The 26,928-nt window shown below is 39.8% G+C and overlaps 7 protein-coding genes across 10 annotated transcripts; 4 read left to right on the top strand and 3 right to left on the bottom strand.

Moving 5' to 3' along the window:
- The first annotated feature begins 412 nt into the window (after positions 1–412).
- Positions 413–1,642, top strand: LOC117575436 (probable rRNA-processing protein EBP2 homolog). Its single transcript, XM_034259639.2, has 3 exons — positions 413–573; positions 634–717; positions 772–1,642. Exons 1-3 carry the CDS (start codon positions 508–510, stop codon positions 1,543–1,545), a joined length of 924 nt encoding a protein of 307 aa, XP_034115530.1. The 5' UTR covers positions 413–507; the 3' UTR covers positions 1,546–1,642.
- On the bottom strand, positions 1,561–2,550 carry LOC117575437 (G patch domain-containing protein 4). The gene has a single exon (XM_034259640.2). It carries the CDS (start codon positions 2,480–2,482, stop codon positions 1,652–1,654), a length of 831 nt encoding a protein of 276 aa, XP_034115531.1. The 5' UTR covers positions 2,483–2,550; the 3' UTR covers positions 1,561–1,651.
- Positions 2,551–3,432: 882 nt separating this feature from the next.
- Positions 3,433–6,174, bottom strand: LOC117574781 (ATP synthase lipid-binding protein, mitochondrial). The gene is made up of 4 exons (XM_034258735.2): positions 6,016–6,174; positions 5,345–5,448; positions 4,447–4,651; positions 3,433–3,870 (listed from the first exon to the last, which is right to left on the bottom strand). Exons 2-4 carry the CDS (start codon positions 5,390–5,392, stop codon positions 3,707–3,709), a joined length of 417 nt encoding a protein of 138 aa, XP_034114626.1. The 5' UTR covers positions 5,393–5,448; positions 6,016–6,174; the 3' UTR covers positions 3,433–3,706.
- A 1,496-nt stretch (positions 6,175–7,670) lies between these two features.
- LOC117576447 (uncharacterized protein DDB_G0288805) lies at positions 7,671–18,168 on the top strand. 2 transcript variants are annotated; one of them, XM_034261212.2, is made up of 6 exons: positions 7,671–7,818; positions 11,987–12,268; positions 12,337–12,445; positions 12,519–12,656; positions 12,735–13,312; positions 15,327–18,168. In XM_034261212.2, the coding sequence occupies exons 1-6, from the start codon at positions 7,719–7,721 to the stop codon at positions 15,818–15,820; spliced, it is 1,701 nt and encodes a 566-aa protein (XP_034117103.1). In that variant the 5' UTR covers positions 7,671–7,718; the 3' UTR covers positions 15,821–18,168. The 2 variants fall into 2 exon arrangements, with proteins under 2 accessions (XP_034117103.1, XP_034117101.1); XM_034261210.2 differs by lacking the exon at positions 15,327–18,168 and having other exon boundaries at positions 12,735–14,392.
- Positions 18,169–18,466: 298 nt separating this feature from the next.
- On the bottom strand, positions 18,467–21,719 carry LOC117576446 (vacuolar protein sorting-associated protein 16 homolog). The gene is made up of 9 exons (XM_034261209.2): positions 21,567–21,719; positions 21,294–21,483; positions 20,956–21,226; positions 20,213–20,901; positions 20,028–20,155; positions 19,823–19,971; positions 19,481–19,764; positions 18,826–19,421; positions 18,467–18,770 (listed from the first exon to the last, which is right to left on the bottom strand). The coding sequence occupies exons 1-9, from the start codon at positions 21,620–21,622 to the stop codon at positions 18,623–18,625; spliced, it is 2,511 nt and encodes an 836-aa protein (XP_034117100.1). The 5' UTR covers positions 21,623–21,719; the 3' UTR covers positions 18,467–18,622.
- A 247-nt stretch (positions 21,720–21,966) lies between these two features.
- LOC117576448 (tryptophan--tRNA ligase, cytoplasmic) lies at positions 21,967–23,908 on the top strand. The gene is made up of 4 exons (XM_034261213.2): positions 21,967–22,324; positions 22,400–22,811; positions 22,873–23,452; positions 23,517–23,908. The coding sequence occupies exons 1-4, from the start codon at positions 22,117–22,119 to the stop codon at positions 23,619–23,621; spliced, it is 1,305 nt and encodes a 434-aa protein (XP_034117104.1). The 5' UTR covers positions 21,967–22,116; the 3' UTR covers positions 23,622–23,908.
- A 1,282-nt stretch (positions 23,909–25,190) lies between these two features.
- On the top strand, positions 25,191–26,848 carry LOC117575025 (uncharacterized). 3 transcript variants are annotated; one of them, XM_052007334.1, is made up of 3 exons: positions 25,191–25,620; positions 25,711–26,397; positions 26,457–26,848. In XM_052007334.1, the coding sequence occupies exons 2-3, from the start codon at positions 25,757–25,759 to the stop codon at positions 26,725–26,727; spliced, it is 912 nt and encodes a 303-aa protein (XP_051863294.1). In that variant the 5' UTR covers positions 25,191–25,620; positions 25,711–25,756; the 3' UTR covers positions 26,728–26,848. The 3 variants fall into 3 exon arrangements, with proteins under 3 accessions (XP_051863294.1, XP_034114995.1, XP_034114994.1); XM_034259104.2 differs by having other exon boundaries at positions 25,192–25,558; positions 25,612–26,397; XM_034259103.2 differs by having other exon boundaries at positions 25,192–26,397.
- Positions 26,849–26,928: the final 80 nt, after the last annotated feature.

Raw genomic sequence — 26,928 nt, 5'->3', positions numbered from 1 at the left:
TGATAAACAATGGTAAATTATTTTGTGCAACCTGTCAGTTTTCGAATAATGTTCTAAATAACACAAATGATTTTTGAAATAGAGTTTATTTTTAATAAAATTAATACAATTGAGGTTAATTTTATAAACAAATTTAACAGATATTCTTAAATAGGTAACATCCCAATGTAAATAATATTAGCCCCACAAATCTTTCATTATCGCTAATTATTAATATTCCCTTTATAAATAATAAATTTTAATTACATCTATATAAATAAAAACATAAATTTCGTTAATAATAATGTGAAATTGATTATAGTGGTAAGCTGAATGCTACGTAACCATGATATGTAAACACTGTGTGTTTTATCGATAACGGTTTGTCTAGGCCAGTGAGACCATGTATGGTGCGTACTTTTGGTCAAATTTAAAATACAATTTGCGGTCACACTGGTCAGTCGCATCGTCGCACGTGTTGATATTGTTTTTATATCAGCATTTTCATTTATTAAATAGTTTAGCATCATGTCCGACTTTGAATTACAAGACAGTGGCTCCGAATTCGATTCAGATGACAATTCTGATGCAGAGGTATGTTAGGCCGACACAGTTTGAGGAAATCATGTACTAAGAATTCAATGTATTTTACAGCTGCAAGCCGCTTTCGAGCGTGGTGAGCTGAAACCCGGTCTAAATGTGGAATTTGGCGGACAACGCGTCAAAATCAATGATATCGTAAGTAAAACCAAACAGTTACAGGTTCACATATTAAATATTTTGAATTTGCAGACAAAACTATTAGCCAAGGCACAAGCCATTCGTCTAGACCTGCCCTGGGAAGAACGCCTAGACATGGTTAACGATCTGGCGCCTCTTGCTCCCGAGTTGGCTGTTCAGTTGGAGAAACACGAACAGAAGCGCGCAAATCAGTTCAAGGGCAATGCCAAGATACCCTATGTACGTCCCGAAGAGGATCCCGTGTTGAATGACTTCAAACGCGAAATGCTCTTCCATCGTCAAGCTCAAGCCGCAGTGGTCGAGGGAATCCAGCGATTGCACAAACTGGGCATTAAGACACGTCGTCCCGATGACTATTTCGCCGAGATGGCCAAATCCGACGAACACATGCAGAAGGTGCGCTCCAATCTGATGGCCAAACAGCAAGGACAAGCGAAATCAGAACGCATCAAGCAAATACGCGAACAGCGCAAGATGGGCAAAATGCTGGCCAAGCAGACTAAGGTACAGCGTGAAACTGAGAAGAAGGAGATGCTAGATAAGCTGAAAAAGTTCCGAAAGGGCAAACTGAAGAATCTGGACTTCCTTGAGGATGCCAAGGCACTGGAATCCAAGCAGAAGCAATCGGCTGACAAACGGAAACAGCGCAACAAAAAGTTCGGCTTTGGTGGTAAAAAGAAGGGACTAAAGCGCAACACAAAAGCCTCGGCCGCAGGACTCGAGGCGGAGAAGTCAACAAGGCGTCAGCGTGGCGTCAAAGCTGGTGCCTCGGTGAACAAGCGAATGGGTAAATCGCGTCGCATTAAAGCCAAGGGAAGAAAGTAAAGATCAGCGTTATGATTAAGTGACCCAAATGTAGTTTTATTAGATTTATTACAAGCTAAATACACTTTGTATGTACATTAAAAGAAAACAAAAGAAATTCTGCAAGTTATTCTTCCGCTTGCTTGTGCTTCTTTTTCTTTTTCTTAGACTTGATGGGCTCGCAGGATTCCTCTTCCGCAGCTTCGACTTGTTTGCGTTTTTTCGTTTTAACTGGCGTCGCTTCATCGGCGACCTCTTCAACCTCGGGCTTGTTCTTTTTGAGTTTCTTCTTTTTCACTTTCACTGACTCCTCTTGCTCGGGCTCCTTTAGTTTGCACTGCAGCTTCACTGGCTCCTCTTTTTCGGACTCACTTCGTTTACCCTGCAGCTTTTCTAGCATCTCTCGTTCCTGCTGTTCCACGCGTGCGAGTTTTCCACTCAATTTCAAACCATGACGCGCTCCCTTGTGCGCGGTGCGTCCACCGCAAGCCTTGAACAACTCCTCATCCGTCATTACATGCACTTTGGAGACAGTAATGTCATCGACCTTGATGCGATCTGTGTTCGCCACTTCACCGCCCTCTTGGGTGAGCAGCGCTGATTTTAAAAAGTTCTCGTAGACCGCACCACCTACTGCATCTCGCTGCTGATCCTTAGCTTTCTTTAGCTTGCGAGCAGAGTAACCTTTTGTGGATATTTCCACGGCTTCTTCGCCCGCCTTGCGTCCAGTGCTTATTTTTCCATTCTCCTCCACTTGTACGCTCACGTTGGAGGAGGCCTCGTTGAAGCAACGTTCCCACCAGTGATCATTAAATTCTGTGGCACGATCAACGCCTAGACCGGCATTGTCAAACTTTAAGCTAGCTTTCAACGGCACTGCAATGCCAGTGTTGTTTTTACCTAGTCCGTCGCCTTCTTTCCAGCCGTATTTACCTAATATTTTCTTAGCAAAATCCATTTAACAATGTGATTTTGTTTTGATATCGTAAACAAGCATTTAAGTTTATCGATAACGAGTAGCAGCGTGTTGCCGTTGCGGCAACATGTGACTGTCCAGGTAACGCAGGGTTGCATGAATGATTCAATCATGAACAGAGTTGCAATTTGCGCGCTATTTGTAGAATATTCAAAAGACGTTTATATCCTATGTCAACCACTACCCAACAAAATCAATTTAAAAACTAATTAAAAGACAATTTGTTACTTTGTCGCATTCATATTTCCTTTATTTCACAATCTTTCAAATTCCGTTACTTCGTGTTGTTCTAGCCAAGAAAACACTCAACTTTATTCAACAATGTGAAAATTAAACTGCATTAAGTGGCAATTAAATATTACATAAAAAAAAACAGATTTAAACATAATGAAACGTTATCAGTACGCGCCACAATAAATTCAAAACTAGCAGAAACACACAGGTGCATTGCATGCACACCACGGCGGCCTCGGTTCAATAGTTGTGTGGGAAAGAGTTGCACGTGCTATACAAGCCGATGTTGATGGCAATGGGAGAGAGAGAGTTTGATAACATGCTCAACCCCTTCACACACACTTCTCAATGGGAGGAAGCCGTATAGTGGCAGTGAAATGTTTTCAATTCGTAGATTCTTTTGTTGTCTGTGGCTGTGTGTGAACCTAAAGCTGGCATTTGAATTAAAAATCTAAATTTTACAATTGTTTTCAATTGATTGCAACTTTTAGCTCAACACTCACTTATATATCATTCGTATCGTATCGTGTTTTTTCTTTTCTGTTTGCTACTCACTTGAGCCGAGTGTTTTCCATTGTTTTCTTTTATTATTAGCAAGTTGTGTTGCTTATTTTTTGATTTTCTAACTTAAAACAAAAGTGTTTTCTTCGTCCGCGATGTTTGGTTGTTGGTTGGTAGGCGATTACTACGTTTTCGAATGTTTTTTAAAAACAAAATTACATATATTATGTGGTTGTTGTTATTTTATAATTAGATTGTACACAAGATGTTTTTGCTACCAATCATTTGTATCATTAATAATCGAAAAACGAACGTTGATGTTGGTTGTTTGTTGTTCCTTCTTCTATACTTTGCTTTCTCGTTGCCGTTGTTCTTGCTACACGACGTTTGTCGCAAGATGCTGTTGACATCTCACAACACAACCCGCAAACAATTCTCGAGCACGAAAAAAACAGGACGAGGAGCGACTGCTTAGAAGGCGAAGAGCAGCAGGAAAGCCATCATAAGACAGAACAGACCCATAGCCTCAGACAGGGCGAAACCCAAGATGGCATAAGAGAACAGCTGCTGTTTCAACGATGGGTTTCTGGCATAACCGATGATGAGGGAGCCGAATACTGATCCGATACCAGCACCTGTCGTATTGGTTGTCAAAGAAAAAGAGGAGAAAATAGGTTAATTAAAAATGAACAGATAACAATAGGAAGTGAGTTGAATAAACTTCGGCAAATGCCGAATTCAAGGCATTCACTTAGTATATTGACCAAGTGAATACAATGGTACTGAGATGGTGAATTGGAGTTACAATCATTTGTGTCTTTTTAACCGTTCATCTGTAGTCAGTCACAGATTAGTCTGAATTGAGTTCTGCGCACCTCTAACAGAGGTTTGCAGCAAGCACATCGCACTAAAAATGCTGGTCACGAAAGATTTCAATGCAATGCATCTTAAAAAAGGAATTGCAGAATTTCTGGTACTTTCGTCTTGTGATTGCACAAGTTTCCTGCTAGGAAATGAAGCTCAACCAATAGCTTTGACCAAATCTCAGACCTTCCCGAGGCGTATGTTAGGAGTAATCAGATACTCGTTATGTGTGCCCCAGATGCTAGATTGTAACTGACTGGCGATGAGCGGTATAAATCCCAAATGATGAATCTTATTTATCAGACAGATAAGACATATGTAGTTGTAGACAAAGACCAAATACGAACCGGAACCAGCGACACCGACTGTTGCAGCACCAGCACCAATGAATTTGGCAGCCGAATCAATGTCACGCGTGACTGGCGAGGTCTGGAATGACCTGATCTGTGGCAGTAATGCAACGGGGGTTGTGTTCTGAGCGGCCAAAGTTTGGCTCTGGCTGATGACGGCGCTGCTCAATGGTCGCAAGTATTGCTTGGAGTTGGCGAGGAGCTAAAAGTTTGAAGTAGAATAAATTAAATTATGTAATTACCCATAAAAGTAATTGAGTTTCGATTGAGATCAAAAAAGAAAAAAGTTGTCTAATTATTGCCAAGTTATGCAATGAGTTAAGCAACTTTGTTGTTTGTTTTTGTTGTTGTCATTTTACTTGGGCGGCTTTAAAGCACGTTGCTCCAATCTAATCCCCTAATTGTGATAGTTGATTATTGAGTTTATTGAATTTAACTGTAATTATATATTATTAAAGACAATATGTATACAGAAAATAGCTTGGAAAGCTTTCACCGGTTCTAACCTCAACGTGAAGCATTAACTGAACACTGAACTGATTATACAATATTTTTTGACCGCTTAGCATTAACTTCAGACTAAAGACATAAATAGCTATATTGTTTTTCCACAATATAAATAGGTTTAAATAGCTTTGCAATTGCAATGTAGTTAATTTATAATTGGAAGTCTTATTGTGGCACATAACCTCAAAGTCGCCATCAAACTTATGTAACTGTATGTGTTTTCCATTGGAATTCAAAGTCACCACACGTCGAACCAAAGGTTTTTTGCTCTCTTTACAACGAAAATCAATGCGGCAAATGAAAATTATGTAACTAATATATAGCACAACTTAAATTTTTCTTTTTTGCATCTCCAACGAAAGAAACTACATGGAAAATAAAAACTTACCACGGTCCTGGCAACGGGGGCAATGCGAGAGACTGTCGACACGAACATTTTTAATTGAATTTTAATCGGCGTTTCGCACAAAATTGAAGCAAGCGCACGGAGCTCTGCAAAAATAGATAGATTTGTTGTAAATAAATAAGTATTAAGTATATTAATTGTTGTTGCAAATTTAGTTGATGCCGCCGCTGCCTGCTCGCAATTCGCTGTTACGTAATTTATAAAATAGTTTTCTGGCCTATTTTCGGCTGTTTAAAAGCAAAAATGACACGCTTTTAATTTCCTTTTTTAAAAATTTGTATTTACTTTTTCACTTGTTCAAGATTTTCACGAAGACTTTTTCTTCAAACTATTTTCTAGTGACGCAACGAATCTGCACACACACGCATACTATGCCACTGTCAGTTCTCTTCACACGGGCGTGTGACATTTAAGTATATGTGTGCTATATGTGTGTGTGCATGTGCCGCAAGATGGCGACATTGATGAACACGTTTAGAAGAAAAATAATTATTTTCACTGAACACTTTTTCACTTTTATCAACAATTGAGAAAAACTTTAAGGTAAAAGATGAATTTTCAGCATTTTCCATTGCGGGTGATTATTCAACCAGCGAGAGCAGGCAAGAGCGGGGGGCTTCATATTTTAGGCGAAATATCTCCGCAGAACTCACTTCGAACAAACCCTTAACAACAGTGGAACCGTATTAAACGCGAATTTTTGCTTTACCCTACGAATCGTCAAGCAAGCAGCTCAATCGTGGTGAATTGGAACGATATCTACATTCAATGCGCGCGCACGAACGTTTTTCGATAGCTACGTACTTATCGGTTTTTTAACCCATAATAATGGTATTACCGGTGAGTTTGGAGTTTACAGAAACAACCTATTGAAAAATGAATTTTGCAGCTGATAAAAATCGATGCATACATTGATTTTAAAATCTTACTAATTTAATTTATATAAACGAAAACTATTTATATATATACATTCATTTAGAATAAATATGCTCTATATAATATAAAAAATAATAATAATATAAAATATAATCACTTGTAATATTTGTATTAGTAATAGTTTGTAATATATTGAATATTCAAATAAATAATTCGATGCACTTTTTTGAATGCAAGCCTGCAGTGTGGTGAATTGGAAGTAGCCTTGGAAACCGAAGCCGGCAAATGTTAACAGCTATTAAATTATGAATTTTAACAATTTTTAATTGTAAATTTTTCCGTCAATATTTGTATTGATACTGCCCGCAGTAAAGAACAATTTATTTTTAAGAGAGTTTTAAATGTCACATCTTTTTGGGTGACTAGATTTTGACTGACAAAGTTAGGCGCGAAAATTTGAATATAAATGTTCTACTTGTTTTTGTTTTACATTGTGTTTAACAAAAGAAGTGTTCTAAATCTAAGTTTTTGTAAATTATAATAAAATGTTTAAAATATAAATATCTTTAGGAGATAATTACAGTTCGACCATCTTGTCTTATCGATTGCATATCGAATATGCACTCAGCCCTGGTCCACATACAGCCACGCGTCGTGGTGTCGTCACATCGTCTGGGAATTTGAGAAACTTTAAGCCCGGCACAACCAAAACAGGATGCTGTGAGTAGTCTAAACAATTATAATTATCATTGCCTGCATCGTAGAAGTAATTTACACTACTAAAACACTGCAAATTCTTGTGTAAATGTCATTGCAGCCCTCAATTGCATAACAGCATTTTTGCATAAGTGTGCGTGAGTGTCGACAAGCCAGGGAGGAATCACACAAATACATACTAATCGGCGAGTCGCTTCACAACCTCGACTGGCTCTACAAATCATAACATTAAACAAAACCGATCAAAGCTGCGTTGATATTGAATTGCGGTGTCAAATGCAAAAGAAAACGTAATTCATTTAGTTTTGACGAAGCCGCAAAATTGTTTGGTTGCAACCACATATATCGATAGTTAACAGTATTCGTTTCAAAACAACTTTAACATAACCACAATCTCTGTTATAGCTGTGTTATCGATTGTTAGAGACCGTGTTGCGGAGCCATTTACCAGCTGCTGTTAAATTCAATTTGAGCATTCTCAATGTTTATATCTGCCAAGTTAAAAAAGCCGGCTAAATCATTTAATTGAACGCATCATTTACACACATTCTATTGTGCAAAAGGAAATTCAATATTTTGAGCGGATTACCGGACAAACGGAAGAAAGCAATCGTACGCCATCACAGTGGAATTAATTAATGCTTGCTGTTAATAACAGTTCAGCGGGCTGTTAAGTTAGATGCCAAAACAATAACAGAAAACTAACAGTGACCACATTACATAAACTCGCAGTGTAGTCAGTCAGTCGAGTGCGTCGAGTGATATGGCCGTGTTTCTGATCAACATCTGCAAATTTAATGGCTGTTTTAAAACATTTCCAAGTCTAAGCGACTTAATATCACACATTGAGGACACACATATAGGTAAGTACCGCAACGGGCAACAACAAAATGACCCATTAACAAGTGTAAAAGTGCTCAAAATATCAATGACAAACAACATTAATTAGTCGCGTGATATTGTCGGGGCGGCATCGTCTCGTTGTCGTTGTCATCGCTGTGTGGTTTGTTTATTTTATTTATTTATACACGAATACACACATATGAGTGCGTGCATATGTATTCGAGCCGCTAATGAATAATAGGTAACAAAAAAACAATAAACCATATACAAATTTTGTGAGCGTGTTTAAAATTGTTGTTGCACTGCAGCCCTGAAATCAATTTTTAGTTCGATAAAATAAATTGTGTTTGTTGTTGCAATGTGCAGCAGCAAATCTGCAGTGCAATGTACAATATTAAAGTGTGCCATGGAAAATCAATATGGCCAGGCCTTAAATACGCACGCACGTTTTATAATGCGTACGCGTCGTCGTCGTTGCCTTCAATTGAAGAAACAAGCGAGCGCATTCACAATAGGCGACAAGCCAAGCTGAATTACCTGTGCTCACACACACATACAACACACCATGTACAGCATTCATTCTACACAATTACATGCAGAGAGCAGCGCATATATGTTTATGTGTGTGTGCGCTTGCTTTTGGATTGGCAAGCAGCATGGGTGCGAGCGAGAGGGCAATTGAGTGGCAAGCAAAAACAAAAACAAGTAAAAAGCCGGTGATCCATTAAACAACAACACGAGAATGTTGCCTCAAGTGTATGTGTGTGCGTGCATGTGTGAGTGTATAGGTAAGCCGCCAGCGTAGCAACATCTGTACCACACACAACCAAACAACCGGCAACAGCAACGAACGGCAAGTGAGCGCCCTTTTTTTGCTGGTGACCTTAGTTTTTATGCTTGGGATTTGAGCGCGTCTTTTGCAGGTGCAGCAGCTGCTCCTTATATTTAGCTAGTCAAAAGTACGCATAATGTACCACAGCAAATAATGGTAATCAATTCTTGTCTAATACACACGTGTCCGATTACCTACATTTCACATTTGTTTGTGGGCAGGGGAGGAGAAGCAATTAATCAAGTTACGTGAACTAAAGCGCCGGCTTGGGCTTCCTAAGCAACAACAAATGTGCTTTCTAATTTTAGCATCGTTGCTTTGCCCAGGTAAAGCATCGTTGTCAGTGTGTGCACATCAATGAGGGGGTGGAAAATCAATAAAATTAAGCTCAGTGTTGCCACTTGGCTTCAATGTGGCGACGAATGGGAGTGTGTGTTATATGTATAAGTGTGAGTGTGTGTGTTCACGCAGGGGTGTTGTTTTCAGTGGTGATGGGAATACATGGGGTGGTGGTAACACTGGTGGTGCTTTAACACAACAGCAGCTGTTTGTTATTCTTGTCGTCGTTGTTGTTGTTGCTGCTGCTGCTGTTTTGATAACGGTCAGCAGTAAATGGCGTCGTTGGGGAGGTTTGGGAGTTAGACATTACATAAAGTTGGCAATGCTAATGGCTTCCACGCCCACCCACACCTCATACATATACGCATCAATATCTACATTTAGAATAAATCTATAAGCTTTTGCCCAACATTTTATCATCACGCAAGATTTGTGCTGCGTGCGCATTTACTTGATATGTATGCCGAATGTGTATTGTACATAATAAATGTACATATATACAAATATAGTATGTACATATTATATATGTAATATACACCATACGTAACTATGTATTTGCTGTATATATGTCCCAGTTGCCCGGTTATCTCGTGATTATCGCATCAACAACCTTCACATGTTCTATTTGCTTAACGGCAAGCGGGAGCTGGGAGTTATTTCTTCTTTCCTTTATTGCTCACTGTTTCCTTTGGCGCTACCATGGCAACGTTTTAGCAGGCGAGAGACCTTCAAGTTTGTCCTTTGCACAGTTGCCAGGCACCTGTTGTGCACACAGACACACACAACACATGTACAGTAAGTGTGTGAGAGTTACACAAGCCATGTAATTTTATCGATAACATGTGCACACGCTGCCAACTGCGAACTGCAATATGGCTTTCTGTATTTGCAATATGATTAGTCTTATTATGTACAATGACACAAGCCGGCACCAAACTTGATTATAATTGCAATTTAACATATTTTTTTCAACTTGATATTGTTTTCTCTAAGTCAATGACATTTGGCCCTTTTATCAAATTTCGATATGTTGACTTTTTGATTGGAATATTTTTGAGCGTCGAAAACAACATCTGTACTTACAAACACATATACACATATGTACTTGTTGTGTGTGTGAGTGTGTAATTATTATATTATCTGGTACAAAATTCTGCAACAAGTGAATGACTCAGATGACAACGCAAAAGCAAAAGCAATAAGAATAACAGGAATATCAACAACGCAGCTTGTTTGTTTCTGTGAGTGTGAGTGTGTTGTGTGTTTATTTTGTTTTTCAAAATGTGAATGCATTTAACATTGCATAGTATATATGCTTCATATATACGATTTGCAGTTTATATATTCGTACTGGGTTCTAGTAGCGTATAGTATAGCTAAATCAAATTTGTTTAAAAACAAACACGTTGCTCACTCAGCTGGCTCGATAATTTGATAAACAACTTGTCGAAACAGTTGCAATATTGTCACCTAGACCCCAGACATGTGAGAGAAACAAGAACCGCGAGACAAGCGCCTGAGGTTATCAACTATAGCAAACAGCGACAACACCAACAACAATAACAAATCATAACAATAATGAATGCGAAAAATATTGTAAACTGATTTGACCGTAGCAAATGTCGATGCCGTGTTGTGCTTACACTACTGCAAAGTAGCGGCGGAGAGCCATAAAGAGAGAGAGAGAGTGTCGGTGATAAGACTGCATTTGTATGTAGATATTTCATCAGCCAAAACACGTTTGTAGTGGCAATAAATTATTGAATAACACTCTAAAATATTATTATTGCTAGTACGTGTGAATGTGTCATCGATGTGTTGCATATTGTGCTGCCCATATTTTAATAATAGCAACAGATAACAAAACACGCACTTGGAACGGCCCTGTGCTTTGTAAATAAATCTATTGATATAATTTCTAATTTGCAGCATATGTTTCACAATTAAAATCGTTACTTGTGTGCAGTCAGGCAATCGCACATTGTTGTTATCGATTCATTCGTATGTGCGATGAGTAAGTGCGGGTGGTATGTGGGTGGTGCGTAGTCAGCCGCAACAGCGATAACAGCAGATGGATGGGTGAGATATTTTCGATTACCTGTTGCGCTTGCCTATCGATTGAATGTCACTGCAGGGTGACTCAAGTGCATTTGAATTCAACAAAAAATGAGTGCAGGCACAAAAGCTGGTTAGGTTACGCACACAAACAAACAAAACATATGTGCAAACAAATATGTTTATGTATGTACATTGAAGCTTTGGGCTTTTACATATCCATTCCATCACCTGTGCGCTGTTATTATGCACTGACTGATTAAGCAAGCGACGACAACGACGTCGAGCTTATGGTTGTCGTTTGTCGTTAGCCAGCAACTTCTCGATAAGATAGCCAACCATGTGCTTTACTCGTCTGTGGAGCAACCTCGCACCATCCCTCTAAACACACACACCCCTATGTACAATCATAAGACCCCTATAGAATGCGTCAGCAGTCGCATTATAAACTGTAGCCAGTCGTACAATGCATATACAATAAATTTTACATATGCGCTCACATTTTATTTATTTATTTTATTTTAACATTTCAATAATAAATACTGCTGCGCTGCTGTGCCTCCCTCGGGCTGTGTTGTGTAGAGATGAGAGTTATGAATCGTGCTTGGCACATTGCAAGTGATAAACAGATATCAACACACAGTGATTCCAAAGTAATAATGTGTGAGTGTGTGTGTGGAAGGTGTGTCGTGTCACGTTAACTCCCATCTCTAATGCCGGCTTCAGACTGAGTAAACTTGTTTCACTTGTACACTCATTATTTATTTGCAAACTTAACATATAAATGAATAATATAAAAAGTACAACAAAAAATCACATAATTTATGGCCAGTTTGAAATGCCTTTTGGATTGCAGGTTCACATTTGCTTGCCCGCATTGCGTCTGAGAATTTAATTGGAATATTTAATGACTGTATTGAATATTGGAAATATGCTTATTGTTGTAATTTGATTCTTTACAGACTATGATCCTAAGGTGGTCGAGCAAAAGGAGCTGGCACAGCCCGCATCGCTGCCGTTGAGCTACGTGCTGCGCTTCATCTCCGATGATGCGCGCAAGGAGGCTTCCACATTCTTGTCCAACACCACCAACAATAGCAGCGCTAGCAACAACAACAACAGCACCAATGCTACCAACACTGGCAGCGGCGGCAACACCGGCAATGCAGAGCTCAAACGCAAACTGGCCATTAAGCATCATAGCTATAGCATGTCATCGTCCAATCGCAGCAATACGCCCACTGGTAAGTGTCGCTTAACTACAAGCTGATGATGAAAGCAAGTCTCATACATTTAATTTTATGTTTTACAGGCAGTGAAATGGACGAGGATGAAATGGTCGTTACGGAATCAGAGGATAGCAATGACTCTTGGACCACCGAGGAGTTTAGCTCGGAGTTCATAATGCGTTATGGCAGCAGGTGAGTTAACTCCTTTATTTTCTTTTCTTAACTGCAATACCAGTTCAACACATTTAACGCGTCACTTTTGCAGGCATTCCGGTGGCGGCAGTAATGGCACGCCAGGCAATGAGAAACCGTTTGCGTGTCCCGTGCCCGGTTGTAAGAAGCGCTACAAGAACGTGAATGGCATCAAATACCATTCGAAAAACGGACACAAAAAGGATGGCAGGTGAGAGAACATTCTTTGTAGTACATTTGATCACACTTCGAAACTCGTTTAACCCATTCCAAACCGCAAATTTCACAGAGTGCGCAAGGGCTACAAGTGCCACTGTGGCAAGAGCTATAAAACGGCGCAGGGCCTGAAAAACCATGCGCTGCTCACACACAACACACAGCCGGAGAGCGTGCTCACCACCCAGCAGCTTGCCAATTTGACTGCAGCATCGGCGGCCGCTGACACAGAGCCAGTGACCCGCTGCAAGCCTGCGGTCAATAATGGTCTGGTCGGAGGCAACAGCGTGCTGACAAGCAATGGCAATGGCAACGGTTTGATCCAGCGCAGCAATTCACCTTCGCAGTCACTCGGTTCGCTGAGTCCGTCGAGTAGCAACATGTCGAGCAGCACCAGCACTAGTGGCCTTGGTGCTGGCAGCTTGGGTAGCAATAGCTTGTCCAGCACAGCTGCCACTGCCAGCAACATGTTGCAACAGCTCAGCAATGGCAACATTGTCACTGTGACGAATGTACCACAGCAGCAGCAGCCGCAGCAAGCGCTGCCTCAACAGCAGCAACTACAGCAGCAGCAGCAGCAAATGAACATCGGCACACAGTCGCAAAACGCAAACGCGCCGACCGCAGCGACAGCAACAACAAACACAACAGGTAACAGCAACAACAGTTTAATGCGCAGCACACTCGGTTTAGTATCCATTAAAGCCAACAACAACCACAACAACAATACCGTTGCCGCTGTTGCTGGCGGTAACAACAATAATCCAAAGTCCGTTAGCAATTTAATAGCTGCCAATGCAACGGCCAACAAAATACTCAAGCTGGCCACTAATGTGGCCAACGGTGTGGACATTGCACAGCAGCATAAGTTGGTTGACAACATGCCCAAGGCAAACGGCAACAATGTCGCAACAACTGCTGTTGTTGCCAACAGCAACAACAACAACAACACACCCACTAAAATCACGCTGCCCAATTTGGTTAACCTTGGCATACTGACGCCGGCCACCTCGCCCACCAAGAACACACAGACCTTGACTTTCACCACAACAGCCGGTCACAATCTTCAACAGCAGCAGCAACAACAGGCTCTGGTGGCCTCGCTCACGAGCAACATGCTGCAGCAGCAGCAGAAGCTTCCCAATGTTACCAAGACCAATATACTGTTGCTGCAGGAGCCCAACACGGTTACAACACATCTGATTCAATCGCCACCGCAGCAACAGCAGCAGCAACATGTATTGCCCATCAGTCCCACAAGCAGCATTAGCAGCAGCAAAAGCAGCTCACCAACACCAACACATCAGCAGCAACAACAACAACAGCTTCATCAGCTAACCAAGAGCTCAGCAACTGTTGCTCTAAAGCAGAAGCATGTCATGACCAACAGCATTGCGTTGTCGGCAGCAACAAGTGCTTCCACCGTCGAGCCAATGGAAACAGATGAGTTGCCAATTGTGGCAACGGCAACAGATGCACTCGCTGACAACAGTCATGCTACGGTTGTTGGTGGCACCGTTGATAGCAAGGATATGCCGTCTTCCATAGCTGCGGCTGTCACTTCGGGCACCATCACTGTGGCGGCCATTGAAGTTGTCGGCGCTGGCGTTGTCAACACTGAAACGTAGCCTATACTCAAGAAGCTACTGATGCGTCGAAAGTGCGCTCTAGAATCGGCTGCGGCCCAACCAATATAATTAAAACAAAACAAAAAAAAAAAAACAAAAAAAATCAAGCGCCGCTTCTCGTATACGAACCAGATCCAGAACAAAAACAAAACGAAACATTCTAACAATTTTAGCTGTATACTGTAACAGAACATCTTTGTTCGCCACTGCTTAGTTTACTCATTTTTTAGTTGGTTATTGTAACTTTAAGAGACGCCCTCGCCTGGCAAGAGGCGATAGAAGAAGTCACTCACCAAAACCCATTGGAAAACATTTCGTAGACTGCTTTTTGCTTATAGACCAGAGAATTTCACTTATCTCTTACTCTGTATTATGTATTATGAAAACACGAATCGTAAAGATTGTGCAATATGATTTTGTATACATTTTTTAGTTAGCGATTAACGTTTGATCTCCTCTTAATTTAATTAGACATGTATAAAAACACATATAGACGAAACGATTGAAAAACATAAACAAAAATAATACGGAAATAATTTGAAAAACAAAAAAAAAATCTTAACGAAACAAAGAACAAGCATAAATTGTAATAAAATGGAAATTTTTGAATTTAATTTTCAATTTAAAAGATGAAACTTTTATTGTCAGAGGCAAATATAAATTGCGAAACAAAAGTATTATTTATGATTTAAGCATTAGGAAAATGAATTTCACATATAGACACACACTTTATATATATTACATAAATATAAATATATTTAATTACATTTAATATTTTTTATGCTTAAACATTGGAACTTAGCATTAGCCACCGAACTCTCTCATTACATTTAAGTTGAACACAACACAACTGAAATCGTATTCTGAAACTTTCCACCTCTTGTGCAATATATATATTTTTTTTTGGTTGTTCTCGTATTTTTCTTATCTCGCAACTTTAACCCAAAATTTTGTTGTTGTCTTTTCGGTTTGTTAGCATTTTGGTTTTTATTTTATGATTTCGTTACTTCTTTTCCTTTTCTCTCTACCTATTGCAGAAACCTCTTACTCCTGCTCACACATCATCAACAGCAGCAATAGCAACAACAGCAGCGACAGCAGCAGCAAACAAACTGCAACTGCAGCAGCAGCGACCGCGGTGACTGCTGCCAAATACTCCAGGCCCACTGCAACAGCGGCGACTGCAACTGCCATGAAATCGTCAGCGACTGCAACAGCGACGACGCCCATGCAAATCTCGCCAACTTTTATTGAGCACAAATATTCCGCCCTGGCCATCAAAGAGAAATTCTTTTCGAATTTACGCGCTACCCGCAACGCATCAGCATCGTCCAATAATGGCGACAATCTGGCTGCGGCATCCGGCGGCGTTGTTGCTGATGCAACGCACACTGGCAGCGGCGGAGGCGGAGGCGGTGGCAGCGGCACCAACGCGGGCAGCAACATGTTGCGCGCTGTTGCTGTGGGCCAAATGTGCGCGCTGCAGAACGAGCACATACATCAAAATCTTTTCAAGAAAACGATCAATTGACAGAGATTAGATCGTCGGACGCTCAGTGCCGCATAGAGAGTTGGCTGTGATGAGAAGTATGTTCATGTATGTATGGAGAGCACTTAAGAAATGCGGAGCAAGAGGATTTGTCAATATGGCAGATGAGAGGAATAGACAGAAAAAGAAGACAAGGGCGCAAGATTGTTGCAGTTTCATATTTTATAGAAAACAAACAAGCAAACAAAACACACAAAACAAAAAAAAAAAGAAACAAAAAAACAGAAGAATAACACACACACATAAAAAAGAAAAAAACAATATAACAATAATTACAGTATGTATACATGAATGTAAAATTCACATTTCAATAACTATCCAAAAAGCATATCCCTCAAAATTAAACAGAAACAGAAATCAATTAACATAAATTATATGATTGGCATTATGCACAACTCCCTACATGAAAATCCTGCTTATCTGAATTAGAAAAATATTCGAAAACAAAAGAAAAGAAAATACACTATCATGAAAATCATAAAAAAAATATAACCGTAAAATTTAGTAAATAAATTTTTGAAGGTGTTTCTTCAACTAGTCATTATCGTAGTTAAATTAAATTTTTTGATTTATCACACACACAAAATTTGCTACCAGCTACTTTGGACATGTTTCCATGCAGCTGGTATAACTTTATTAGAAATTCATCAATCGGCAAAAAAAAAAAACAAAAAAATACATAAACAATCATAAAACGAACCATGTTCTTCACACTAGCAAAATTTTTCGGTAGACACGAAATCTCTTACTAAGAGATTTGTGTCGAAAGTAATTGATATGGTATGCAAGAAAAAATTATAAAATCGAATATGCAAGCAAATGTATTAGCTAGCTACAAATGAAAAAAAAAAATATAATGATTTAAAACGAAGGAATAAAAAAATAATATAGAGGTCTTAATGCTTCGCCGTTTCCGTTTCCGTTTAGAACCCACAATAACTCTGTAGTAGTTATAGTATTATATGATATAATATATATAGATATGTGTACATTTAATTTATAATTGCAAATTATTAGATAATATGTTCTATTTATGCGTGCGTGTCAATGTCTGTGTGTGTGTGTGTTCGATTATGAAATTAAAGTAATATCTAATTCAAATTTTGATCGTCCTTAATTGTAATATATATACATACATATATACATTTAACAATTAAATAAGTGTATGTTCGATTTCTATGAAGTGAGTCATATTCAAAGTATTTTATGCATGCATACAAAATTAATATTAACTATTAGAGAGAAGATTAAACAAATGGAAAAGAAAGAAAACTATTAAATATGGAAGCGTTATATCGACCTTCCCACCCCCAAACAATAAATCTTAAAATATGCAATTGGGTTCCTTATGTACGAATAACGCATAAAATTGAAATAATTTGAAACGAAACGAAAACAGAACAAACTAATTGAAATTTTTAATATACATACATACTACATACCTACTACATATACAAAACGTAAACATAAATATATACATACAAACATACATACATAATGATTAATTAGTTTACCTAACTAAAGCCGCCAACCGCCAAACAAATTTTGAAGCGCATTTGCAGACGCCCAGCGTCTAAAATTAGACTACAATAATAAATATTACATTAATGTGCGCCCCTAAACTTATAACAATTATCTCTAAGAACACACGCTTATGCGGCTTAAAACCAGCCGCCATAGATTAGCTATCAACTTTTATATCAACAAGAGAGAAATGAAAGAAAGTATCTTCGGCGCGCCGAGGCTTTTGGACCCTTGCAGATCCCCCCATTTAGGAATATCCATAACTATCAATAGTTAAAGAAGAGGCCTAATGGGGCCAATTGAATCACATCTGTCCATTGTCTTTCGATCTGCCAGGGTAAAAGTGAAGTAATAAAGATAGTCCATACTTTTGCGCTACAAAATTGAAATGGGCAAAATACAACTTTGGAAAAACAACTCAAAACCCTCTAATGAAAACAATAAATTGAATATACCTATTTCTATATTTAAATGTATTTCATCTTATATAAGACTGCTGTTATGTTCGTAAATATATTTAATATATATTATTATTAACGAAAAAAAAAAACATACAAATTATAAACAAACAAAAAAAAATATGAAAATAACAAAAAGAAAATCAACACACAAAAAAAAAATGAAAAGATTTAAGCTACATGAATAAATAATGTATTCATAGTCTACCTACATGCATACGATTAATTATGTACTATACTATATACATAACTACAAATATTATGTACTGTAATTTACTAAAATTCATAACTATGTATATGTAGAGAATAATTGATGCATACGTGTATGTAACCATCAACAAAATCAACTTATATATCTATATATATATTGTAACAAGGGCTAAAGTTGTAGAGACTTGAAATATAACGGGTTTAATATCAAATAACCTACATATACACAAAACGACATCATTATCATTATCATCATCATCCACACAACAACAAAACAAGTAGTAAAATGTTCTCTTTTTGCTTTATGTGATCTATTATACATATACATAACTACATATACATATGTATTTCATATACTATGTGTACAATAAAAAAATGTCCTTGAACAAATTGTTGGTTTTATTATTTTAGTGGTCCAAGTTCAAATTGGCAATGCTTCACTTTCAATATTAACAATTTTATTGGGTATATTTATAATCGAAGTTGAGATAGTAATATGGTATAAGAGCTACCCCGGCTCAGATAATTAAATTACAGCAATCGATGGAACATATAATAAATAGTCATATATTATGTTTGGGGAATGTTTTCTTCATCTTCTCGCTTCTAGCATGGCAATCGCATTACCGATCTTTTCGATCAGTCCCTGATCTCTTAACACTCGAATCTTCAACTGCAGCTCATACAGACAGTGCATGTCTCGTTGTTCAAAGGCGCAATCAATGGCCTCATCGTACAAACTATAAATAAATACAATTTAGTAAACACAACATTTAAAAATATATGTCAACTCACTTGGCTCGCATGTACCAATGCACCTTGCGTTGATCTGGACAACGTGCAATATACTTTTGTGCCTCCTTTGCATTTTCCTGCTGCACACAAACCTCTACGAAAGGTTCATAGCCGATGGGACTCTTTTTGCTTTTTGAGAACTTTTCTAGCTCCGTCCAGTTGTGTCTCTCGGCTAAGGTCAGTATACGCATCCACCAGAAACGTCGATCCGGCACCTTGTAATCGGTTTTCATCTTCTCGGCTTCTTTGAGTTCACCTCTTCTCAGCAGCTCCAACATAGTATCATGTATAGATAGACCACTCATAGATTCGCCGCCATTCGGTTTATTAGCATGTGTTTTTTGCATTTTAAGGAGGCGTGCCGTGTCGGCGCATAGTTCAGCCTCCACAGTGCAACGACCCTGCGAGTAGCTGTTGCCAATTAGCGACAGATTTGATTCGAGTCCTTCGCTATCAATTGCATTATTGAAATGATATTCAGCAATGGACTTGTGATCATCCTCAGTGTTGTAGATATCGTAAAGTGCAGTTCGACTTGACTCTGACATAATTTTCTTATAGATATTCAAAGCCAAGGGATAGTTACGTATTAGCATCTAAGAATTAAATAGTTTAGTGAAAATTTCAAAAGATAAAATGCCAACTAGGCACTCACATGAAAATTGGAAAGCATCATTTTCTTCTTGATTTCCAGCAGCACCGATGTCACTAGTTCAGTATCCCCAGATTGTGTGGCACTGGCAACAGCTCGTTCAAATTCTTCCATCTTGAGCAGTAACGGCACCTGCAATGAAGCACGCGGCTCCATCTCCAGCAGTATGATGGCCAGCTTATCGCGTCCGCTTTGATGCGCTTTCTCAGCAATGTTGCAGTAGGAAATACCCTCAATGGAAGGATTCTTGAACTTCTCCGTAATCTTGCGAGCCACCTCATTATCGTCTGCAAATTGATTATAATTAAATGATATAAAGCGAATGTCGAGACGCGCAACTCTTACTCGGATCATGCATAATTTTATGGTAAGCCCAATGCTCTAGAATCCAAGATTCGGGTAGCTTTAGATGCTTTGCTACTTGGATGGCCACACCATAGTGCTTGCGAAAGACCAAACGGCTAAGAATGACCTCAGGTTTCAGATGCGTGAATCTGTGAATACGATGTTAATTAAGCAAAGATAAAGATTTGTTGATCTGGCAACTTACTGTTTATAAGTTAGCGGGATGGCAATTTTCTCGTGCCGCAACGTATTCAAAACTCGCAATATTCTTAGGATGTGCATATACTCTTCTGGATTATGTGACGGAATGAATCCCTTGCCAAAATATGCTGTCTAAAATTAATAAATTATTTTAATATTTATTGTGACTAAGATTTTTCGGAATCATACCCGCATTAAACTTTTTTGCGTCTCGGGGCAAAACTCATAGGTAGCCGCCTCGATGCATTCGTTGACAGCCAATTCAATGTTGGATCGACACATGCTCAGATATTCATCCGATTTATAGGACTTCTCTTCGAACTTCTTCTGCGCTTCAAACAGATAGCTGGCCGGCGCTTGGCTGTTCACCGCAAATATATTCTCCACACATTTGGGCAAACGTTGTATCATTTCATGTGAACTCTGCGTTATGATGCGCACACCATCCATTTCGGCTACAAGGAACATGATGGGATCGTAGGGGAATTCACTACGATCCGCATTGCGATTTACAATCAGCAGATACGATGGATATGAAATGACGACAGCATCGGCATCTGTGTTGTGCGTGTTCATAATCCATTCAATTTGCAACGGCTTATCCTTGCGTCCAGTATCAAATTCACAGTACTTTTGCTGCATATCAACGCTGCCCAGCCAAAGCAATCCAGTGTTTGTGTACAATGCCAAATGCTGATGGTTGTACGATGCCGATATCTTGATGATTCGATCATACGGTTTCTCAAACAAGTTCGCTGTTATAGTACCCACTGTCTGACCGTGCATTAGCTTAATAACTTCACGTTCCCGACCCAACAAGCAATAACTATTGCGTCCTTCTGTAATTATCTCCCAGCAAGAACAGCTGACGTTCGAATCTACAATTTATATTGTTAATGTGTTATTATTAATAAGCCTTTTAATCAGCTTACTTGGTAAGTCGGGTAGCTTGCGCTCCGATTTGTTGCTGTTCTGCTTTAGGAAGATGCGACCAGATGTGGTCCTCACGGCGACACCAGTGCCGGCCGCAGATTGAAAGACTTTGGCCTCCAGAATCTTAATGACACTCGCCTCGCCGCCAATACTGTAGGACTCCTTCTCGTTACCAAACATGTCAAACACAAAGACTTTGGCATTCTCCAGAACACAAATGAGCTCCTCTGTGTCTGACCAGCCCATAGAGATGAGTTTACCATGATTCCACTGTAATAATTGCAGCACATATTTAGTTATTGACACCTCAAAACACTTTCCCGTTCCGTTTGCTTACCAATATGTGACCAGTCTCATTACCGGTGGTATCAAAAATCCTTATCATCGACCGGGAACTACCCTGAACTGGCACTAGCTGCGCCATATCACGTATGACTGCCAAAGGACCACCATATGGAGCTGCAACCAGTTGCATATACTCCAAATCAATATCGATCGGCCAGTCGGGTGTCGCCAGCTCCACTTTTCTGTGGGCGTTGAATCACAAAATTAAAGTAACGAATTGGCTGCAATAGTTCTTCATCTAATTAAGTTTTGATTGGTGTATTACCTATAGTAGTCTGGTCGCACCTTGAACCACTCTCCAGTATTATACATAATCGGCATCTTGGCAGGATTTATTTAATTACTAAGTGCAGCGCAAAAACAAACAGCCGTTGTGCATTTTTTCAGTCGCCTCCTTTGTTGTGGTTGTTAGAAGCCGTCAGTGTTGACACGTAACTGTTACTTTGTCACGAGTCACAAGTAGCAACTACAGTGAAGATGAAGGGGTAACAAATTTGATTTTAACGATACCCATGCAGAAACAATTCAATACATTATTTATTATAGTTAATTGGATTTTTTAAAATAGTTTTTATTATTTACATATAAGCATATAAATAATTTTCACTTTTCTACTTCTCCACTTGCGCAGCCCACACACGCTGCGAACAGCTGTGCATGAGAAACTCAAGTGTCAGTCGAACGAAACGTGTGTGAGCTGCTAATCACTTCACTGCTGTTTCTTGCACATGTGAAAGGCCAATTTCAACAGCCAGTATTATACGCTAAAATAACACGCTTAAATCGACAAAACAAACTGAATAGAATATAAACAAATGGCGGAAGTTAAACAAACGGTTGTTGAAGGCGTCGATGCACTAACGTTGAACGGCAAATCAGACGCGGACACTGTGGAAACGGCAACCGATGCACAGGCCCAAGAAACTGCAGGAGACGAAGCAACAACAAATGCGGATGATGTTGTGGATCCATGGAACGTTGCTAGCAGCAACGATGCAGGCGTCGACTACGACAAGCTAATAAGTATGCAATATAAATTGCGCTTCAATAGCCAAATTAGTATTTATTTGTGTTTGTGTGTGTGTTGACACGTTGCAGAGCGCTTCGGTTCAAGTAAAATCGATGATGAACTTATCGCACGATTTGAAAAAATTACGGGGAAGCCAGCTCACCACTTTCTTAGACGTGGCCTGTTCTTCTCGCATCGCGATCTGCACACGATACTTACACTACGCGAGCAGGGCAAACCCTTCTATTTATACACTGGACGTGGGCCCAGCTCGGGATCCTTGCACATTGGTCACTTGGTGCCGTTTATTATGACCAAATGGCTGCAGGAGACATTCGATGTACCGCTGATCATTCAACTTACTGACGATGAGAAAACATTGTGGAAAGATCTTAAAATCGAGGAAGCCATCAAATTGGCCCGCGAAAATGCCAAGGATATTGTTGCTATGGGATTCGATGTGAACAAGACATTCATCTTTAACAATCTGGAGTTTATGGGGTGAGTTGAAAGTGAACCCCTAAAGTGAATTGTATTTATCCATTGTGTTTTTGGCTTACAGTAAATGTCCCGCTATGTACCAGAATATTATACGCATTCAGAAGTGTGTCACCTTTAATCAGGTGAAGGGCATTTTCGGCTTTGGCGACTCTGATATCATTGGCAAGATTGGCTTTCCCGCCGCCCAGGCAGCGCCGGCGCTGTCCAGCACATTTCCCTTCATCTTTGGCAATAAGAAGGTGCATTGCTTGATACCCTGCGCCATCGATCAGGATCCCTATTTCCGCATGACACGCGATGTGGCTCCGCGTCTGGGTTTCCCCAAATGTGCGCTGCTGCACTCAAGCTTCTTTCCAGCATTGCAGGGCGCCAAGACGAAAATGTCGGCCAGCGAGCAAAACTCTGCTGTGTTCTTAACCGACACGCCGAAGCAGGTTAAGAATAAGATCAATAAATATGCATTTTCTGGCGGACGCGTCACTGTGGAGGAGCATCGTAAGCTGGGCGGCATTCCCGACATAGATGTGGCCTATCAGCTGTTGAAATTCTTCCTCGAGGACGATGCCAAGCTGGAGGAAGTGCGTGTGGCCTATAGCAAGGGTGAAATGCTCACCGGAGAAATTAAGAAGCTCGCTATTGAGGTAAGCTAATGTGAAGTTATCCACAAGTTAAGTAAGACATTGATATCAATTCGTTGGCCTGCAGACTGTTACGCCCATTGTGGAGCAGCATCAGGCTGCGCGTAAACTGATCACGGATGAGGTGCTGGATAAATACTTTGAGCTGCGACCTCTGAAATACGGCAGTTAAAAGTACATAAACGATATGTACACAAGCATTAATAGCAAACAAATAAAAGAAAAGAATGTTTAACGTAATAAATTAAATATTAAACTTATTCACATTTTTAACAAAAGTGAACAAGTCTAAAAAAAGCAAAGAAATATATTTATTGAACGTTTGTCACAGCTGAAAGCTTGCTACACTTTCTTAAGCTTCATTGTGCTCGCTATTTATTTACTAAGCAAAACAGAAAAAAATATATTGTTTGATTATTTTTATACGCACTAAACAATAAACGTAAACTCCGTCTCCGATTTTCAAATGCTAACGTCTGACCCACTTTTGGTAGCTGTAAAAATGCTGTAAAACTCCGTTGAAACCATTCGCTTGACCGGTCGCGTCAGACTGGGAAGCTGAAGCTATATATACTACAGTGAGTGACATATGTATTCGTACTATTTTATTATTTACTTCCTATTCGTCGCAACTAAGGTGGGAGGTGTGGGAGGCAGCTGGAAATACAGCTAAATCAACAAGAGGTATACGTAGCTTCGCAAAAATGTAATAATTTCCGTGTAATCTGAGAGCTATTGAATGGGTTCCATTGCACTAAACTTCTATTTTGGGCTGTCGAGTTGAGTGGAGCTTACATCACACCCGGTTGCTACAGTTCAGACGGGTTTAATGAATCTGTGACAATCCAGTGCAAAGGGAGTCATAATCAATTTCATTAATTAAGATATTTGCAGTAAGCAGGAATCGATATTTAAAATTGTGTTATATTTTTTGGCTATAAAACTAAAAACTATATATTTTTAGTAACTATACTAATACAAATAATATGTTATTATTCTTATTGAGGGTTAATTTATGCATTAGCTTCCCAATATTTGTTCTTTTTTGAAATTGGTAGTTTTTACAAATTGAATCACAACACAGCTTGACTAAATATAAAGTATTTATTAATCTTGATTTACTGTTTAAACATAATTATTTTTGCCCGAGTTCTAATATTAATAATCATATTTTTTGTAGAGTAAACTAAATTTTTTTGTAAGCTAAATTCTTAATTATAATATTGTATTATAATATGACAGCTACTCCTATATTCTTTTTATATAAATGATTTAATTTACTTTGTTGAATTTAATTTACGATTGGATCAAGATTTTGTAGGACTAGATTACTATCAGGTATATCCAAGTCGACTTCAGCTTTCTAATACAATTTTTTGTGTAAATAAGGTAGCTAAAGATTTGAACTGAAAATTGAGAGCCTATGACGTTAAGTTATAGCCCTCATAGGCTAATAGTACATTCAGCTAAGCTAAGCTAAGCTGAGTTGGAATACCCAATACGGCAAAGTCTTTCCTATGCATGAACATAGTATATATACAATATGTGGATATATACATATTTTTTTTAATTAAGCCAAAACACTTGTGTTTACACGCGTTGAAAATAGTACATATATCGTATGTATATGTGTGTGTACATACCTATATATGTATGTATGTGGCTATAGCAGCTCCTCTATATACTGAGCGTCGACTGTGCGACACATGAAGAAGAATGCTGCTCCAAAGAAAAACTCAAAGTGAAGTTGTGGCGATCGACGACGACAACGGCAACGACGACGACGACGATCCACAAGGCAGCCCATAAGCCAAACGCGACTCCAACTTTGCACACGCGCTCATCTTCAACTCTGCCGCTTACAACAAACAATGCAAGGAAATTAAGCCGCAGCAGCCACCTTTTGTTATTGTCGTAGTTGGTGTTGGTGTTGTTGTTGTTGTTGTCACTGGGCAGGTATACAAAAGGAAAAGCCGACAGACGGATCGATAGAGCGATCCTGTTGTTGACACACGTACAAAGGGCACTTGTCAACTGGAGACGCCAACAGCGAGCCATCATGATCACTTTTGCTCCATTTGTGGTGATGTGTGATGAATGATGAGATTGGTGAGCCATCATTTATCAAAGGGAAAACCTTATTTCTAATGCACTATAAACAGTGGCAACAGGTAAACGATACACATACAATTACATACAAAATATACGCAATCGAAAGTGTTCCCATTGCAACGCACAATCGTCTTGGGATCATTGGCCAGCGGCAACTCATCGTCAGCAGTCGCAGAACGCAAATCGGCTTAAGCGATGAGTGATCAACTGCTCAGTGCTGCCGCGGACGATCCTCCAGCCACACTCTTGCCCACGCCCGTTGCACTGCCGAGCCCCTATGCGGATGCTGAGTCCAATGAGCAGCCGGTGCTGCTTGAACTTGGCGCCGCCACGCCTACAGCCAGCTTGAACTACACACTGGCGCCGGATGGTGGCGGTCTCTTGACCTATTCGACGCCACATAGCCTCTCCTATTCGCCCACTTTGATGACGAGCTACGACAAGCCGACACATTCGCATTCACATCCACATCCTCAGCACTTGATGACGCCCACCTACAGCATAAGTATTCCACAGACAGTTTCCATGTGGCCAGGCGGCGCTGGCGGCACTGGTGCTCCACTTGTTGAGGGCAAGCGCAACGACCTCGTCTCTGTGCCGCCACCCACCTACATGACGTACAGCGCCAGCGGAGCCATCGAGGTGGAGATTGCCAAGGAACAAAATCCTGCTTGGCGTGAGAAGGCGCTCCAAATGGAGAAGGACTATCGACGCACGGCTTGTGATCGGGAACGAACTCGGATGCGGGACATGAACAAGGCATTTGATCTGCTGCGCTCCAAGTTGCCAATTTCTAAGCCCAATGGCAAGAAGTACTCCAAAATCGAAAGTTTACGGTAAGCTAAGCAAGCATATAAATTCCACAGCAATTATTTTATATCGTTTCTTTGCACAGCATTGCCATCAACTACATCAATCATCTTCAGGCCATGTTGCGGGATAATCATGTGATGCCCGAAACGGATCTGACCTCATTCAAATGCAGCAGCAGTTCCTCTATTCATTACGAAGTGCAATCCCATCATCATCATCATCATGCTGCCAGTTACGACTACGACAACAGCGCTTCGGCGGCAACATCATCGCAAAACGGTTGCAACTGGAGCGGCGGCAGCAGCGGATCCCCCAGCTATGAAACGAATGCCAAGGAACATTGGAACACGTAGCGGTTAAGGGTCAACACAGTTAATCCTCCAAATTGCCAAAGAACTAGGATGCAGTTACAATTGTGTTGATTTCGGAAATATGTATTTTTTCTATACTTGCAATAAAAATTTCTATAAGATACATTACAGCTTTTGGAAAAGTAAGGATAAGACATGATTTGGAATACACTGTCTTCCACTGGTGGGCTGTGATGACCCCTT

The sequence above is a fragment of the Drosophila albomicans genome, chromosome 2R (assembly GCF_009650485.2).
Source record: "Drosophila albomicans strain 15112-1751.03 chromosome 2R, ASM965048v2, whole genome shotgun sequence".
NCBI lineage: Eukaryota > Metazoa > Arthropoda > Insecta > Diptera > Drosophilidae > Drosophila > Drosophila albomicans.
This window is presented reverse-complemented; position numbering and strand designations above follow the sequence as displayed.

Coding starts and splice junctions, on each gene's coding strand:
- LOC117575025 (XM_052007334.1), top strand. CDS start 25,757: ATGAGTGATCAACTGCTCAGTGCTGCCGCGGACGATCCTCCAGCCACA. Junction 26,398..26,456: donor TCCAAAATCGAAAGTTTACG/GTAAGCTAAGCA, acceptor TTCTTTGCACAG/CATTGCCATCAACTACATCA.
- LOC117575436 (XM_034259639.2), top strand. CDS start 508: ATGTCCGACTTTGAATTACAAGACAGTGGCTCCGAATTCGATTCAGAT. Junction 574..633: donor ATGACAATTCTGATGCAGAG/GTATGTTAGGCC, acceptor TGTATTTTACAG/CTGCAAGCCGCTTTCGAGCG. Junction 718..771: donor GCGTCAAAATCAATGATATC/GTAAGTAAAACC, acceptor TTGAATTTGCAG/ACAAAACTATTAGCCAAGGC.
- LOC117576447 (XM_034261210.2), top strand. CDS start 7,719: ATGGCCGTGTTTCTGATCAACATCTGCAAATTTAATGGCTGTTTTAAA. Junction 7,819..11,986: donor CATTGAGGACACACATATAG/GTAAGTACCGCA, acceptor GATTCTTTACAG/ACTATGATCCTAAGGTGGTC. Junction 12,657..12,734: donor GGACACAAAAAGGATGGCAG/GTGAGAGAACAT, acceptor CAAATTTCACAG/AGTGCGCAAGGGCTACAAGT.
- LOC117576446 (XM_034261209.2), bottom strand. CDS start 21,622: ATGCCGATTATGTATAATACTGGAGAGTGGTTCAAGGTGCGACCAGAC. Junction 21,484..21,566: donor GTGCGACCAGACTACTATAG/GTAATACACCAA, acceptor CAACGCCCACAG/AAAAGTGGAGCTGGCGACAC. Junction 19,422..19,480: donor TGATGCTTTCCAATTTTCAT/GTGAGTGCCTAG, acceptor TTTAATTCTTAG/ATGCTAATACGTAACTATCC.
- LOC117576448 (XM_034261213.2), top strand. CDS start 22,117: ATGGCGGAAGTTAAACAAACGGTTGTTGAAGGCGTCGATGCACTAACG. Junction 22,325..22,399: donor CGACTACGACAAGCTAATAA/GTATGCAATATA, acceptor GACACGTTGCAG/AGCGCTTCGGTTCAAGTAAA. Junction 22,812..22,872: donor AACAATCTGGAGTTTATGGG/GTGAGTTGAAAG, acceptor TTTGGCTTACAG/TAAATGTCCCGCTATGTACC.
- LOC117575437 (XM_034259640.2), bottom strand. CDS start 2,482: ATGGATTTTGCTAAGAAAATATTAGGTAAATACGGCTGGAAAGAAGGC.
- LOC117574781 (XM_034258735.2), bottom strand. CDS start 5,392: ATGTTCGTGTCGACAGTCTCTCGCATTGCCCCCGTTGCCAGGACCGTG. Junction 4,652..5,344: donor CCCCCGTTGCCAGGACCGTG/GTAAGTTTTTAT, acceptor TCAAACTTTTAG/CTCCTCGCCAACTCCAAGCA. Junction 3,871..4,446: donor AGTCGGTGTCGCTGGTTCCG/GTTCGTATTTGG, acceptor CCAATACGACAG/GTGCTGGTATCGGATCAGTA.